At 43.3% G+C, this 15,379-nt stretch overlaps 1 protein-coding gene across 2 annotated transcripts; it reads right to left on the reverse strand.

The window, feature by feature from the left end:
* Positions 1-1,347: 1,347 nt before the first annotated feature.
* On the reverse strand, positions 1,348-15,302 carry ZNF281 (zinc finger protein 281). Of its 2 annotated transcripts, none has more exons than XM_059998800.1 (2): positions 15,265-15,302; positions 1,348-15,149 (listed from the first exon to the last, which is right to left on the reverse strand). In XM_059998800.1, exon 2 carries the CDS (start codon positions 15,129-15,131, stop codon positions 12,519-12,521), a length of 2,613 nt encoding a protein of 870 aa, XP_059854783.1. In that variant the 5' UTR covers positions 15,132-15,149; positions 15,265-15,302; the 3' UTR covers positions 1,348-12,518. The 2 variants fall into 2 exon arrangements, with proteins under 2 accessions (XP_059854783.1, XP_059854784.1); XM_059998801.1 differs by having other exon boundaries at positions 1,348-15,145; positions 15,265-15,282.
* Positions 15,303-15,379: the final 77 nt, after the last annotated feature.

Raw genomic sequence — 15,379 nt, forward strand, 5'->3', positions numbered from 1 at the left:
AAAGTATGCCAGATTTCGCACAAAGTAGATGTTCAATAAATGATAACACCCAACCACCACAAAAGCCAGTGGAACTGCATGAACAGGGTTCTTCAGGACGTGTGCTTGGAGTGTTAGTTAGCACATACGATCCCACCATGACAGGGCACATGACAATCAGGCTCCCTCAGGTTTATGCAGCTCCAAAAACAGACATTCTGACCTATGGTCCAGCGTTCCAGGTCACGTGTAACCCGCTTCTCCCACCGAGATAACCGGCCTCCTCCCTCCTCCATCTGCATCCGTGGCTGCCGCTGATCTGAAGCAGTAACTGCTACTCAATTCCTCAGCCCCAGCTGGAGGCCACACAAAGGCATTATCAGATAACACATACAACATAAGACTTGTCTTTAAGGGAGATTACTTTTTTAAAGAAAAGAGAGTCTTGGAATAAAAGAGAGATTAGGTATCTCTTCCTTCACTGTTTTGATGTTTTAAATATAAACATGAGGGCTTCCCTGGTGGTACAGTGGTTAAGAATCCGCCTGCCAATGCAGGGGACACGGGTTTGAGCCCTGGTCCGGGAAGATCCCACATGCCGTGGAGCAACTAAGCCCGTGCGCCGCAACTACTGAGCCTGCGCTCTAGAGCCCACGAGCCACAACTACGGAGCCCGCGTGCCTAGAGCCCGTGCTCCGCAACAAGAGAAGCCACTGCAATGAGAAGCCCGCGCACCACAACGAAGAGTAGCCCCCGCTCACCACAACTAGAGAAAGCCTGCACACAGCAATGAAGACCCAACGCAGCCAAAAATTAATTTTTAAAAAATTAAAAAAAATAAAAACATATAAATAAGAAATTAATATAAGGAATTTTAGTTAACTGCAAATAGATTTATTCTCATTAAAGAAATTAGGCTGATCTCAAACTCTAAATACCACATAATAATCCTAAATCTACCATCACAGTGAGCCAGAAACTATCTAGAATATACCAGAATCATTAGCGCTTTCAGTCAAATCTCCAGATGCCTCTAATATTCCATCAGTGATTTTATTCTCATTCATTCTTTTTTATATAAATTTATTTTTAATTTATTTTTGGCTGAGTTGGGTCTTTGTTGCTGCGTGCAGGCTTTCTCTAGTTGCGGCGAGAGGGGGTTACTCTTCGTTGCGGTGCATGGGCTTCTCATTGCAGTGGCTTCTCTTGTTGCGGAGCACGGGCTCTAGGCACGTAGGCTTCAGTAGTTGCAGCACGATGGCTCAGTAGTTGTGGCTCGCGGGCTCTAGAGTGCAGGCTCAGTAGTTGTGGCACATGGGCTTAGTTGATCCACAGCATGTGGGATCTTCCTGGACCAGGGCTCAAACCTGCGTCCCCTGCATTGGCAGGCAGATTCTTAACCACTGCACCACCAGGGAAGCTCTCCATCGGTGATTTTAATTTAAAGTTTAAGAAGCAGTAAGTTCCTTTAATTAACTAATATCACTGTCAGATAAAACAATGATCAGAAATAAAAGGGTAGTTGGCTTGAAACAAGCTTAGGGACTTCCCTGGCAGTCCAGTGGTTAAGACTCCGTGCTTCCACTGCAGGGGGCATGGGTTCTACCCCTGCTTGGGAAACTAAGATCCCGCATGCCAAGCGGTGTGGCCAAAATAAAAAAGAGAGAAAAAATAAAATAAAACCAGCTTAAAAATTAAATCATTGGGGCTTCCCTGGTGGCGCAGTGGTTAAGAATCCACCTGCCGGGCTTCCCTGGTGGCGCAATGGTTGAGAGTCCGCCTGCCGATGCAGGGGACAGGGGTTCGTGCCCCGGTCCGGGAAGATACCACATGCTGTGGAGCGGCTGGGCCCATGAGCCATGGCCACTGGCCTGTGCGTCCAGAGCCTGTGCTCCGCAACGGGAGAGGCCACAACAGTGAGAGGTCCGCATATCGCAAAAATAAAAAAATTTTAAAAAAAGAATCCGCCTGACAACACGGGAGACACAGGTTCGAGCCCTGGTCCGGGAGGATCCCACATGCCGCAGAGCAACTGAGCCCGTGCGCCACAACTACTGAGCCTGAGCTCTGGAGCCCACCAGTCACAACTACCGAGCCTGCGTGCCACAACTACTGAAGCCCACGTGCCTAGAGCCCGTGCTCTGCAACGGGAGAGGCCACCGCAGTGAGAAGCCCGTGCACCACAACGAGGAGTGGCGCCCACTCGCCGCACCTAGAGAAAGCCCACGCGCAGCAACAAAGACCCAGCTCAGCCAAAAATAAATAAAATAAAATAAATTAATTTAAAAAAAATTAAATCATTGAATCAGGTAGGCCCAAGGAGGTTTTTTAGGAAAGCTTCTTCCAAAAACTCACCCCATCTTTAATCACACTAAGCCCTGGACTCATCTCTTATATAGCGATTGGTCAGGTCATCGAGGTATTCCGGAAGCTCCCACCATCTGTTCCCAAATCACCCCAATAGTGGCGCCATTTGGATCAGCTTCCTCCTGACAGCACGGGGCACATGTTCTGTGCTGGGTAATCCTCTGTTGTAGGGGGCTGTCTAGCAACATCCCTGGTCTCTCCCCATTAGACGCCAGTGGCAGACAGCCTGGTTCCGAGCTGTGACCACCAGAACTGTCACCAGAAATTACCCATCGTCCCCTGGAGGGCAAAACTGCTCCCGGCTGAGAACCACTTTTTCCATCTTTCCTCCGGTGTGACAGAGCACGTGTGCTACCTGGCAGGTTAAAGACGGTCACAAGCCCCAGCCCCTGGGGTGGGTGCAGCATACACTGCTTCACAGATGAGGCAATTCAGGTCCAGGAACTGGAAGTAACTTTACTTCTATTCACTGTGGAGCCCAGACGTTAACATCTGACATAGTAGGCTATTAGAGTCAAAAGCAAAACAAACCCACAAGACTTAGACCCACAAGGGGTTTCACCGCTTCTCCCAAAGGTGTAACCTTCCCCCGGGGCTCTGTTCGTCACCGGCGACGTGAAAACGCTCCCACCTCTGGCACACAGGGGACCTGTGGACTGGCACACCGGTGCGCTCCCCACCGTGATCCGTTTTTATACTCGTGGCTCAACGGCAGCACCCTAGGTCTCTTCCCCAGGTTCATCTCCCGCCTCCCTGGGGAACTGGTTCCAACGTCACCCCTTCCGGGCCTTCCCTCCAAAGAGCACGCACCTCACTCTCACTTTCTGGTCCCTTCATTCTTCCCAGCAGTTCTCTACCCCACAACCTATGGTGTATTTCTTCCCCCAGCTCCCCCTCTAGAACTTCAGGGCACTTAATTTGTCCTCTTTTCACCTCTACCACCCAACACAGAGCCTGGCACCCAGGTATTTGCTTGGTGGACTGATTTTTAAAAACTAGTGACTGTAACGATGTGTGGTGAGGGATGTATAAGAAGTAAACTCATCGTGGTGATCATCTTGCAATATATACACATGTATATCAAATCATTGTGTTGTACATCAAAAGCTAACACAATGTTACATGTCAATTAGATCTCAATTTTTTTTAAAAAAGTAGAGAGAGAAAAAAAACTAAACAAGAGAAATTCGAATTAAGGACCTGTGGGAATCAGATGGATTTTGATTTTCTCATCAAAGGAAAGCCAAGGAAGAAGTGTGGGAGCCTTGGTGAAAGTTTTAGGACAGCACTTCTCCAACCATATCATCCCTGGAGGCTCTGCTGCTGCTTCTGACGGGCACTCTTGGTCAGGATCTAAAACAACTTTGCCCCAAGACGAGAATCAGGGCTGAGGAAGACTAATTAGAAGAGTTATTTGCCAGTGAAAAATACACGCCATGTCCCTCTGCACTGCTGCGAAGGCTGGGGAGTCTGCAAACCCCAGTACTAAATAATCTCAGATTTATATAACATTTTGTTCATAATGCAATGATTGTTCATATACATTTTGGTCTTGTTTGGGAAGTAATACACTGAGATGTTTAATATTTAAAAATATTAAGCTTAATTCCTGATTACCCTATAAATAATGAATACAAAATGCCGATGACGAACTTATCTGATCTCAGTAACGGATTAGCAAAAGCTTTCTTTTCCACAGTCATTCTGCTTCAACATTACTGAATACTTAATGCAACACATACACATCACCTCTGAATTTAGTAGCCAGCAGACTACAAGCAGCTGCAAATTATGAGATTGCCAGTAGCTGAATGGAGGAGGGGACACTCCAAGTTCAAGAGCAGGCAGCTCTCCCTCCAGTTTCGGTGCGGATGACAATGTCATTGGGACCAAGATGAAGAGCATTGGTCATCACCGTTTCCAACTTACAAAAGTATGTCTGCTCACGAGAGCTGCTGGTAACAGTAAAACGCTCGACTTAGTTTGATTACAAAAGGCAACTTTAAATCAGGAAAGTGCAATTATCAAAACGCCTTTTTAAAAATCTATTCCTAATGTAAAATCAAGCGATGCTGTATTTATAAAAGAGAAAGAAGTGACTAAAACTTAGATTATTTATAAATTAATAAGTGAGTAAGCTTCAGCTAACCTAACAGGTTCATCCAAAACATGGCAGAGAAGAATCACAGAATTTTGGACACCCATTTCCAAAGTGTAGACTAAGTTTTTGATTTCTTTGCTGTGATCAAATACCCTATAGTGATCATTTTTAAAAGAGCAATCATTTCACATGTTACTCAATGTCTTCAAAATGTTTAATTTTCACCTTCCAACAGACACTTCTAGAAATGCACTGTAATTTTACCAAGCGAAAACTTTCAGTTTCTTCGAAAAGAGATCTCTGACTCCCATTTTACTGTAAGCCTGAACTGGTACCACCCAACACCTGAAGGGCCCCTGAAAGGTCTGCAGTGGGTCTTCTTGAAACAGTATGTGAACAACGAATTTCAAAAATAGGATCTGTCCCGTGAAGCTCAATTTTCTAGGCACATTGACCAGAAATGGGTTTTTTCAAACCCAGGTCAAGTTGCGTTCAGGCAGTGGTTGCTTCCCATTGACAGGCTAAACTTTTTCCCTTCTCTGCAGAATCTTAATAGCTCTAAAAACACATTTATCTTGTTTATTGCTGAGCAATGCCCCCACCATCTGTTCTTGCTAGTATTTCATCAGAAAATATAATTCTTTTTTCTTAGAAATATATTCAGCCCCAGTAACTTGTGTTCTGAATATTTTGTTACAAAGCAAGTACATGGGCGGAGGGAAGTAGTGAGGATAAATTTGATCATCTAAATAATTATTTACACCTGGCTTATAAACAAAATCACTGAATCATGAAAGGCAATTCTACAAATATTTTTAATTTCTGTTCTCACATTCAGTTGCCAAAATTCCAACTGATATTTCAGTACTGAACATTTTTAACAAACAGTACCTTCCGACTGTTCAAAATGTTTTTGTATCTTAGCTCCAGATGGAATACCGGTTCAGTTGGGTGGATGACTGAATATAATCCCGAGTGATCATTTCTTGTTAAGTAATAAAACACGTATACAACCTGCCCTTCCTTTTATAGGTCATTTACACTAGCATCATCAGCAAAAATACTCTTGTAGTCTTCATTAATATTCCTCTGCTCTTCTTGCCAAATAACAATTTGTTTTAGAGGTTTAATAAAATCAGAATGAACAGAGTGAAAAGCTGTAATTTTTTGCTCATTCTACCAGTCTTCTCTAGAAAATTCCCCAAATCATATTTTAATTTTGTCTTCATAATACACTCCTGTGTTTCACCAGCAGTAACCCAAAGGAACCCACATCAGTTTACCACTATTGCCAGTCTTCCAAACGGATCTCATTCAGACCTTTAAGGCCCTTTAATGACATGACCAGAGTGAACACACCCACAAATATTAATCTCCTTAGATCCCTTTTCCCTCTTTCCTTTACACAATAGTCCTTCCTTCGCTTTCAAAGACAAATCTGTCACAACAGTTCTAATACTTTGTTTTGAACAAGTTACACTATGTTCAACGTTTATAGGTTTTTTATATTCAAATAAATCTGGAACAAACTGTTAAATCTAGTCATAATCTAATTTTTTTCCTTACTAAATATTAAGCAATGTAAAATGTTAGAGTGTAATGTGTAATGGTTTCAGATTTTCTAGACTAAACCTTTAAGAGATCAACTAAATTACCAACATGAACACCTAGAAGAAAAATACACAGCTTACTATTCCAAATGTGCCTGAGTATAGAAACACCTATGATACCTTAGTGGAGTTCATTAAAAAACAGACAAACATAAAAACTAAACGTTTGTGACTTCTACGGGACTGCCTCCCAAATCCAGAGGAATACAATTTCACAGTAACTTACCTTACAAACAACACAACCCTTAACATTAACCCGATTTTCAGACGTTCACTGAAGGTCTACTTATAGCAAAAGTGGAAAGTAGTACAAGACCAAGTTTTTTAATGCGATCACTTGCAGGCACTTTTGTTGTTTGGGCCACGAAGTAAGAGACGGCTCCGTCAGAAAGGATTTTTCCAGTCCCCACTCTCAGGGTCACGGCCGTCTACCACAGAGACCCACAAGGATACCCATTATCCTCTCAAAAAGAGGAAGCTCTCTTTCACATGTTTGTACTTGGCTCCCTTGTAGGAAGAGCCCAGTTTATGCACAACGAAACATAAAACAGTTATACTGCTAATCTTGTCATTCAATTTTGCAATCCACTCTTTAAAAAAAAAAAAAATCAATCTAAAACGTCACTTTCAGACTTAAAAATCTGCATCCCAAAAATCAAGATTAAAACTTTAGCTCCCAACTAAAACTTTTAACCTTCCAATAGACAATGCTTATAAAACAAGATTTTTAAACTAGAAAGAACAGATGAGCCAGTCACAAGTTAAAATTAAACATTTTGCAATGCAAACCTTAAAAAATAATTAGGGAGTTTCCAACTTTTTACAATTACACTTTTCCTTTGTCATAACCAAGTATGCCTTTATACACTGTACTTGTTAATTTCATTTTTTTTTTTTTGGTAGGTTGGGCACATAGATTCAGAGCTTTTGTTTTAATTCCTAAATTCTGTGCATATTCCCTTAACCACATAAAACAATAACTTTGACTCGAATCGTTTTTATGAGAGTTATTTAAAATGCTCACCAACCAATGGAAGCTGTGTGATTGAGTTACTAAAGATATAACATATAAACACAAAGATTAGCCATCTTTTTCCTAGGTTGGGAATGTAAACAGAAGTTCACCACAGTTGTCTGTTAAGAGTTATTTATTAATTGTTCCACAATAGTCCTAAAGTTCATACCAAACCAAAGAACCAAAGGAAGTCTGAACTGAAAGAATGACAACATAAGAACTGAGTTTTTCAATCACAGATCTCCTTTACCCTTCTGATCATTTAAACTCTCCAGGACCCCTGCCAATATTGGACTAAGTTTTATATTCCCTATTTTTCTTCAAAACCTATTCCTTTTCTTCTCCATTCTAAGATATCCCCACCTCTCTCCCTCAACACACCACCTCTGCCCACCATTCCAAAACAGGGAGCAAATTTTCTCCTTTGGGGTATAAGGTCCAAATCATTGCATTTTTCTCTGGCTATTTATCTACGTTTCCCAAGAGATACCGATTTCAACACAAAACATGCTTTATTTACAAGGCTTATCTTGCACAGTGTATTTCAACCCAGCTAGTTACTCAGGCTACCTGAGGTATAGGCTTCGTGTTATTAAGAACTCACAATTATTCCTTCTTGACAAAAAGGCTGTGGCCTTTCATTCTGGCCCATACACTTATGGGGGAAGCGACTTCCGTGCAACTGAAGAACCACAGTAGTTGACTGTAGTTATCATGCGCTGTTAACACATTTCTTTGTTGATGGAAAAGAGCGAACTATTGTCAAGCCTAGCATCTCGATGGTACTTATCAGATGAGGAACTGCCAAGAATTATAAATTCTATTCATTATTTGACCAGCTTATCATAAAACTCTAGGCTTTATGTAACCTGAACGTATGCCATAAACGCTAATTAAATAGCAGATCAAGAAATTTCAATATTAAAAATTAATATTTCATGCTTTTTAAGTTTAGGTATTGACTTTCTAAGTTATCTGTACAATAAAAAGTTCAATGTTTAGGCAGCCTGCCAAAGCAAGTACTCTCAGCCTGGGGTCCATAGGTTAGGAATTTTGTTATCAGGTTGCGGAGGGGGGGGCTGGTTCTCGCAAGCATATACGTGGGCTTCTAAATTTTCATGTGCAAATATATTTCTGCTAATGTATGGGGATGGGGTGACATCCATTCCATCACCAGCTGCCCCAAGAGTCCATGACCCTAAAAAGGCGATGCAGCTCTTCCCTAGAGTGCGCCCAAAGGTTCGCGAAGAATTGAAATAGAATCTACTTAAGTTACACTCACAGACTGTCATGACTTTTTTAAAAAAGCAAACCAGGTACTAACAAAGCAGAAATCATTTTAAAAGTGCATGCCCTCTTTACGGTAATAGTCTCTTTTAAAACTAACAGTGATCTCACAGACGATTTTCTTTTGTTAGGTTTTTTTGATCAAGGGTAAGACAACAGAATTACCAGATGCTGTCTTCACGCTAATGTTCATTTTAATTAATAGATTATTAAGGACATAAAAAACGTAACAAGTGGAACACAAGATTGTTGCTCAAAATCCATCAGAAACTCTTTATCATCTCATAGAAGGTACAAGCAGATTGGCAAACCACCCCAGACCTTGCCTCCTAAACACCAGGAGGGACGCTTAGCATTTGTGGACCATTACCGTGTAATCTTGTACAACATAACACACGGATGGTGCCAGAGCACTACTTACATCGCACTTCAAAACCGAAATCCTGTCATTATGTGTCACAGAACACACACAGACCACAAAACTCTGAAAACGATAGTCTTCAGATGCAGTTCACTCTAAAAATATAACTGAAGTTCGGAAGCTAATTCTTTTCTGAGGGACATTTTCCAAGAACTTACGAATTTGGAAGCTAAGAACTGTGTGTGTCCTCACGAGGCCATATTGCTCACACTGTCACCCAGTTCAGGCTTAAATGCTACTAATGACAGGTAACTACAAAATGAGAGATACCAAGGATGTACAGAAAGTTACGCCCCTCTCATCTGATGAGTGTAATACAGAAAACTAAATCTGAGGTAGAAATATTTGTAAACTGTCTGCAACTTTTAAAAAAACATTAAAAATCCTACAGAGTTTTTTTCTCATTTTTTGTTTTCATTATTGAATGAGATTACCTCCCAAATTACTAACAGGCAACTGCTAAATTATGGTAGCCCTTATCTTCAATTTACAGCAGCAAAATAGAAATTCAAAGCCTAGTTTCCTACCTCATACCCTAATACCTTAGAAGTAAAAACCTTAATTTTAAAATTATCATATTCAGATATAGACATTCCACACAAAGAAAAAAAAAAGGGTGGGGGTCAGTAAACAAAATTAATGTTAGCTTTAATCTAGAACATGTGCAGAGGTATCAAGAGTTGGATTTCAATGCAGAATCAGTGAGATTCTGCTTAGCATGCTTGTTCAAGAAAATGACTATATCTAGGGAATAATCTTGGCAAAGAGAAAACAAATTTACTTTTCCTAATCATATGGGACCACGAGTAGATACGTCTCTACAGAGAAATCCATGTTTATGCTGAACACAAATAATTTATCACTTCTGTACATAGTATCATATACCAAAAAGGCAAAGCCTCGACCTATTCCACCCTTTGATATTTTTATTGATTTTTCAACGTTTGTAGTCACTAAATTTCAAAGCACAATTTTCTCATAGATTTTACACAGACCTACACTTTTTCCCCTTTATCTTTAAAACTTAACATATTCACTAAGTTTCAAACACCTTGTCTGCACCTTAAGTATTCCATGTCTTGGCTCTCTTCTTCTAATATCTATACTTACATCCTTTTGAAACACTGTTAAACTTAGACTAAGCAATACTTTTTTTTCCCCCTACTAAGAATGCTCAGGACCACTTTCATTTGTCATACTGTTATTTTGTTACAACCTTTTGGAGTCAAAAAGGATGCACCTAGAACCAAAAGAAACTGGAATCTGATTTAAAATGAAACCTCAATAAATAATCTCTCTGGAATAATATTTAGGATGGCTAACCCCATTTCAATAAAACACGTTCTCATTTCCACACTGTTAAATTCCTATTCTTCCAGATAGTGTGCCTCAAACTGAAGAAAATATTCAACCAATTTTCAAATATAATAAACCTAGAAACACGAAACACTTTAAACACACACGCACGCGTGCGCACACACACACACACATTCCAGTCCCTAAACTGCAGGTTATACCGCTGACATGAATATTTTATGAAATGTAGTTAACAGAAAAATGTGAAAAATGTGACTGGATATTAAGTGATGTCTCCTTTCTTCAATTTTGTGATTAACAGGTCTTTTATTGGTAGTAAACTAGAGCAAACAATCAGAATAGTACATATGCAGTATTCAGTACACACAATAAAAGTTAAAGAAATTCAAAACCTGTATAAAACAAAACACTGGAGAAAAATCATACAGCTCAAGAGATACAGTGGTAAAGGTCCTCTCCATCCTTCGATTACAGCTTGTACTCTGTACCCAACAGAACTTACCGCACTTAGCAAAATAAGAAATACATACTTTTTAGTACTGAGTGTATTTAAGAGGATTAAACACATTTTCTAAGGTCCTTGCAATGACAATAAGTGACCCTTTAGCTGGTAAAGCAGACTTAAGGGAGGAAAGTGGGGAAAGGAAATTAACTAGTATGTTGTAACCATTTTAAATAATTTCTCATTTTCCAAACACTGCTTTCATAACAGAAGTGTTTTACACTTGCACAATATTAATTACTTTATTATACATGGAAGCCTGTGGTAGGCTGATTACACAATAAGACTGCAAACAACCAGTGGTACTTTTCTGACGTCAGAAGAGTACATAAGACTGAAACATCACCAGAAGTACATAAAAAACTCATCAGCATAAACATCAAAGTACATTAAAAATATAATCAGGAAAAAAATACAATTGCTAAAAAGTGGTTTAGAGCAGAGCCACTGTCTACCAGTGGCTTCAAATGGCAAATTAGCGTTCATAGCAAGTTTGGATGACTTTACAAGACCCCTGTACAATACTGACTAACGCACCCTTTTAAAATGTACATTACACAGGCTGCAGTTTCACAAAGAGGTTCTGATGTCATTACTAAATAAGCCACTCTTCCCCCTCCCATCGGCTTTGTCACCAGTTGGAATTACCACCTTATTAATATCCACAGCTCTGAGCGTGTGGGGCTTTATTATACATGGACATCTGTGTGGGTTCTGTTTTTAAAAAGGGGGAGGGTGGATGTTTATTCTACTGTTTGGACGCCGGAAGGCATAGGAAATGCATAACAAATTACCTATTGGAATGTGAATCATTCTAAAATTGAAACTGTCCAGATAGAGAGGAGAGGGAACAAGGAAGGCCCAGAGCTCTGAGAGGACAGGGTAAGAACAAAAATAACACAAAATACCCCCAGAAGTGTGGGTGACATGTAGTAACAGAGACGGAGAACAGTGTTTTTAGGCCATGTATAATAAATAACACACACCCCAAATTTCAAAGAATTATGTAATTCCAACTTGGGTTCTAATACTGCAACCAACCAACCACTTGGGCTTCAACACTGTTCCCATCAACTCTTGATGGGAGTCACACAGCCTTGTTACAGTTGGGATAAGGAGAGGGTGCCTTTTTTTTTTTCTCTTCCTATTATTAAAGCTATCATTCCAGGCTTTGATCAAAGATTCAAGAATATTTGTTCTACCAGGCTGGAATGAATGTGGTTTGGAAGTTCAGAGTACATTTAAAAGCTGCAACAAAATATAGGTAGCCAACATCTCAGAATTTTGGATCAGCCCAGATGGAGACAGCAATTTGAAATGTTTTCGATCCCTTACTTAAATGATGACACGTGTATCGTATCAGCCCAGATAGAGCAATTTGAAATGTTTTCGATCCCTTACTTAAGTAATGAAATGTATTATCATACTATCTGTAAATTGGATATTCCATTACAGTGATAACGTACAGAATTCCCATGCGTTATTACACTTTCCTGAGAGTAAAGCAATTAGAATAACCTTAATCCTAGCAACAAAGTTTTTTTTTTTGTTTTTTTGTTTTTGTGTGTTTTTTTTGTTTTCTTTTGTTTTTTTTGTATGGTTTTTTTGTGGGTTTTTTTGTTTGTTTTTTTTGCATTTAAAACTTTTGGGCTATTCCCTGACGATCTATACATGGAAATTTGATTGCTAAACATTGTCACTTCGAATGTCAAACTATTTTAATCTATTGATTTTGATTAAAAATCATAATACAAACAGAGCTAAAATCACACTAACAAAATAAACTAAATATGAAAAGTTGCATTGAAAGGGCATTACATTATTCTTAATAGGATCGTGTAGAAACATTCCAATGGCAGTGTTCTCAAAATAAAACAAAATTACATTAGAAGACCTCCAGCCTGGTCACTCTTGGGACCTTACCTGTAACTCTGGCTGGTGGGGGTCTTTCCTCTGGTACTACATGGCTCACTAACATCAGACATCATGTTTGTATACCCTGAGAAATCTGACACTGAAGTCCTTGCTCTATGGTCCACTTCTCCATTAGAGTTCGTGATAAAGGTCATTGGCACCCTGCTGCCCGACTTGAACTGAGAACCGAACGCCTGTGCAAAGTTCTCAATCTGGTACGTTGTTCTGGGCTCTACGTCCTTCTGAGGATCCATCTGGCCGGCTAGCTCCTGAGATGGGATCTGAAAGCTCGTTGAGGACTCTAAGTTTTTCTGTTGTTCCTTCTGGCTAGTCAGTTTCTGAGATGAGGACTGGAAGGCTGATGAAGTCTCTAGATTCTTCTGAGAATCTATCAGGTCATCCAGCTCCTGGGAAGGTGTCAACTGCTGATGTGTGGCATCCAAAGCAGACAAATAAAGACCCGGCTGAGACCCAAACAACATCCCAAAAGGAGGCTTTGGCAACGAAGATGGCAACACTGAGGTAACAGACTGGCCGAAACCACACTCCAAAGGAGATGTAGTGTATATCTGTTTTTCTGGAAATAAAGTGTGGTTGTGGAGAGGTGAAGACAGACTGACAAATTGGAAACCGTGTCCCAGAGTAAAACCTGCATTCGTGGATTTCTCGAAAGCCTGTTGGAGGTATTTGGAGTATTCTTGCAACATGCTCGCCTTGTCACTTGAAGCAGTCTGGGTGCCCGGGCTCAAATTTTCTTCTTGAACCAGTTCTGAGTGTTCTCCTGAGGCGTGCAGATCCACTCGTGGTTCTGTTATGTTGAAAGGATCCTCCTTCTGGCTCTCTGACTTGTTGGAGTACTGATCCAAAATACTTTGTAAAACCTCGTCAGGAATTCCCGACTTGTCGTGACAAGACTTAATTTCCGCATTCAGGGCCGAGGAGTCAATAAGGGACAACGGGGCCTCACTGTCCAAAACACCGACGCCCGCCGACTGAATGACGGACTGCTGGGAGACCATGTGTCCCACGTTCACGGAAAAGGCACTGTTGCTGCTGGCGGTGGGTAGGTATCTTCTTTTCTTTGAGAACTGCATGGCATCGTCATAATTACTGCTTATTTGACCTTGTTTGCCACTTGTACTTTGGAGAAGACTAATGGTCTCCACGCTACTGTTTGACACGATGCCAAGGGAGCCACTCGGTTTCCCAGACAAGGACTTCTGTCCAACTATGTCTGGTAACGGTGACACAAAGTTCAGGTAGTTTTTATCCATGCTCTTCCGGCTTCCTTTCTTAAAGATCAATTTTGGCACCCTCTTCTGGAGTTCCTCTATGCCAGTGCCGATGATGCCCCCACTGGAAGACACAGCAGGCATTTCTACTGAGTAACTCTGCATGTTTATGCTGTTTGACATATGGGATTCATTTGCTTTCCCAGTCTTGGGCTCCTTGTTTTCAACAGCTATGCTTCTCGACTTCGCTTTTCTCCTTGAAGAACTTGTACTTCCCTGAGACAACACAGCCAGGTTACCCACGGTGCTATGGTTGCTGGATGACCCAGGCTCTGCACTGGGCGCCCCCTTCGCCAGGGCTTCGCCGCACGTGCGCCTGTGCTTCAACAGTCTATCAGTCCTTGAGAAATACTGCTGGCAAGTGTCACATTTGTATGGCTTTTCTCCACTGTGCGTCCGCTTGTGTCTCTCCATATGGTACTTCTGGATGAACTTCATGCTGCACTGATCGCACCCGAAGGGCTTCTCCCGGCTGTGGATCTTCTCGTGCCTCTGCAGCAGGTACTTCTGGATGAAGCCCATGCTGCACTGGCTGCACTGGAAGGGCCGCTCTCCGGTGTGGATGAGGACGTGCCTCCGCAGGTGGTAGGAGCTGCGGAAAGCGGCGCTGCAGTGGTCGCAGATGTGAGGTTTCTGGCTTGGGGACAGGACGGCGCCTTCTCCGTCTCCCGCCAGCGACGGCTTGGAAGATGCGCCCGGCTTCCTCTTGGCTTTGATTCCCTGAGATTCTGGCTTTGGCCTCTTGGCCTTCTTGACGCTCGCGTCCGGCTTGGGCTCCTCGGGGCCGCGGGGGTCGTCAGTCCGGCCGAGCAGCACGTCGCGGGGGTGGGGGGCGGGCGGCGGCGGCGGGTGCAGGACGCTCAGGTCCTGGATGACGCCCGGGCCTCCCGCGTCCCCAGCGCCCAGCCCCGGCGCCCGCTCGTCTGCCCCCGCGAACAGCCCCCCGTAGTGAGGATGGGGGGCGCCCGGCGGCTCCTCGGGGTCTGCCGGCTTCTCCTGCTTGATGCTGACCAGCGACTGCAGGAAGCCCCAGGAGGTCCTCTGCGCCGGGAAGGCCGCGCCGGGCGCCGCCGGCTCCTTCTTGAAAGTCACGTCCGGGGCGGGCGCCGGGGGGGGCTCGGCGGCCGGGGCCGCGGCCGGGGCGGCGGCCAGCACGCACTGCGGGGGAGGGGCGGCCGCGCCCGCCGGCCGCGCGAAGCTGGCGACCGGGGGCAGCCGGTGGTTGAACATCACCATGCCCGGCGGGAAGCTGGGCTCCATCTCCGCCCGCCCGCCGCTGCCCGCACCGCCGCCGCCGCCGCTCAGGAACGCGCTGCCGACTTTCATGCCCCGGAGCAGGCCTGGCTGAGGAGAGGAAGGAGGAGTGGGCCGGCCGCCGGCCGCGGCGCCCCCACCCGCCCCCGGCCCGCGTCCCCGGCCCGTGCCCGCCCGCCCGCCGCCGCCCGCGCCCCGCACTTACGGGTCCCGCCGCCGCCGCCGCCGCCGCCGCCGCCGCCGCCTCCGGTTAATAAAAATAACGCCGTCCTCTCCACAATGGAATTAAAAGCCTGCGCGGCACTGCGCAGCCGCGGCGC

The sequence above is a fragment of the Delphinus delphis genome, chromosome 1 (genome assembly GCF_949987515.2).
Source record: "Delphinus delphis chromosome 1, mDelDel1.2, whole genome shotgun sequence".
Lineage (NCBI taxonomy): Eukaryota > Metazoa > Chordata > Mammalia > Artiodactyla > Delphinidae > Delphinus > Delphinus delphis.

What these genes read in the sequence shown, in the direction of transcription:
- ZNF281 (XM_059998800.1), bottom strand. Translation starts at nt 15,131, where the DNA reads ATGAAAGTCGGCAGCGCGTTCCTGAGCGGCGGCGGCGGCGGTGCGGGC.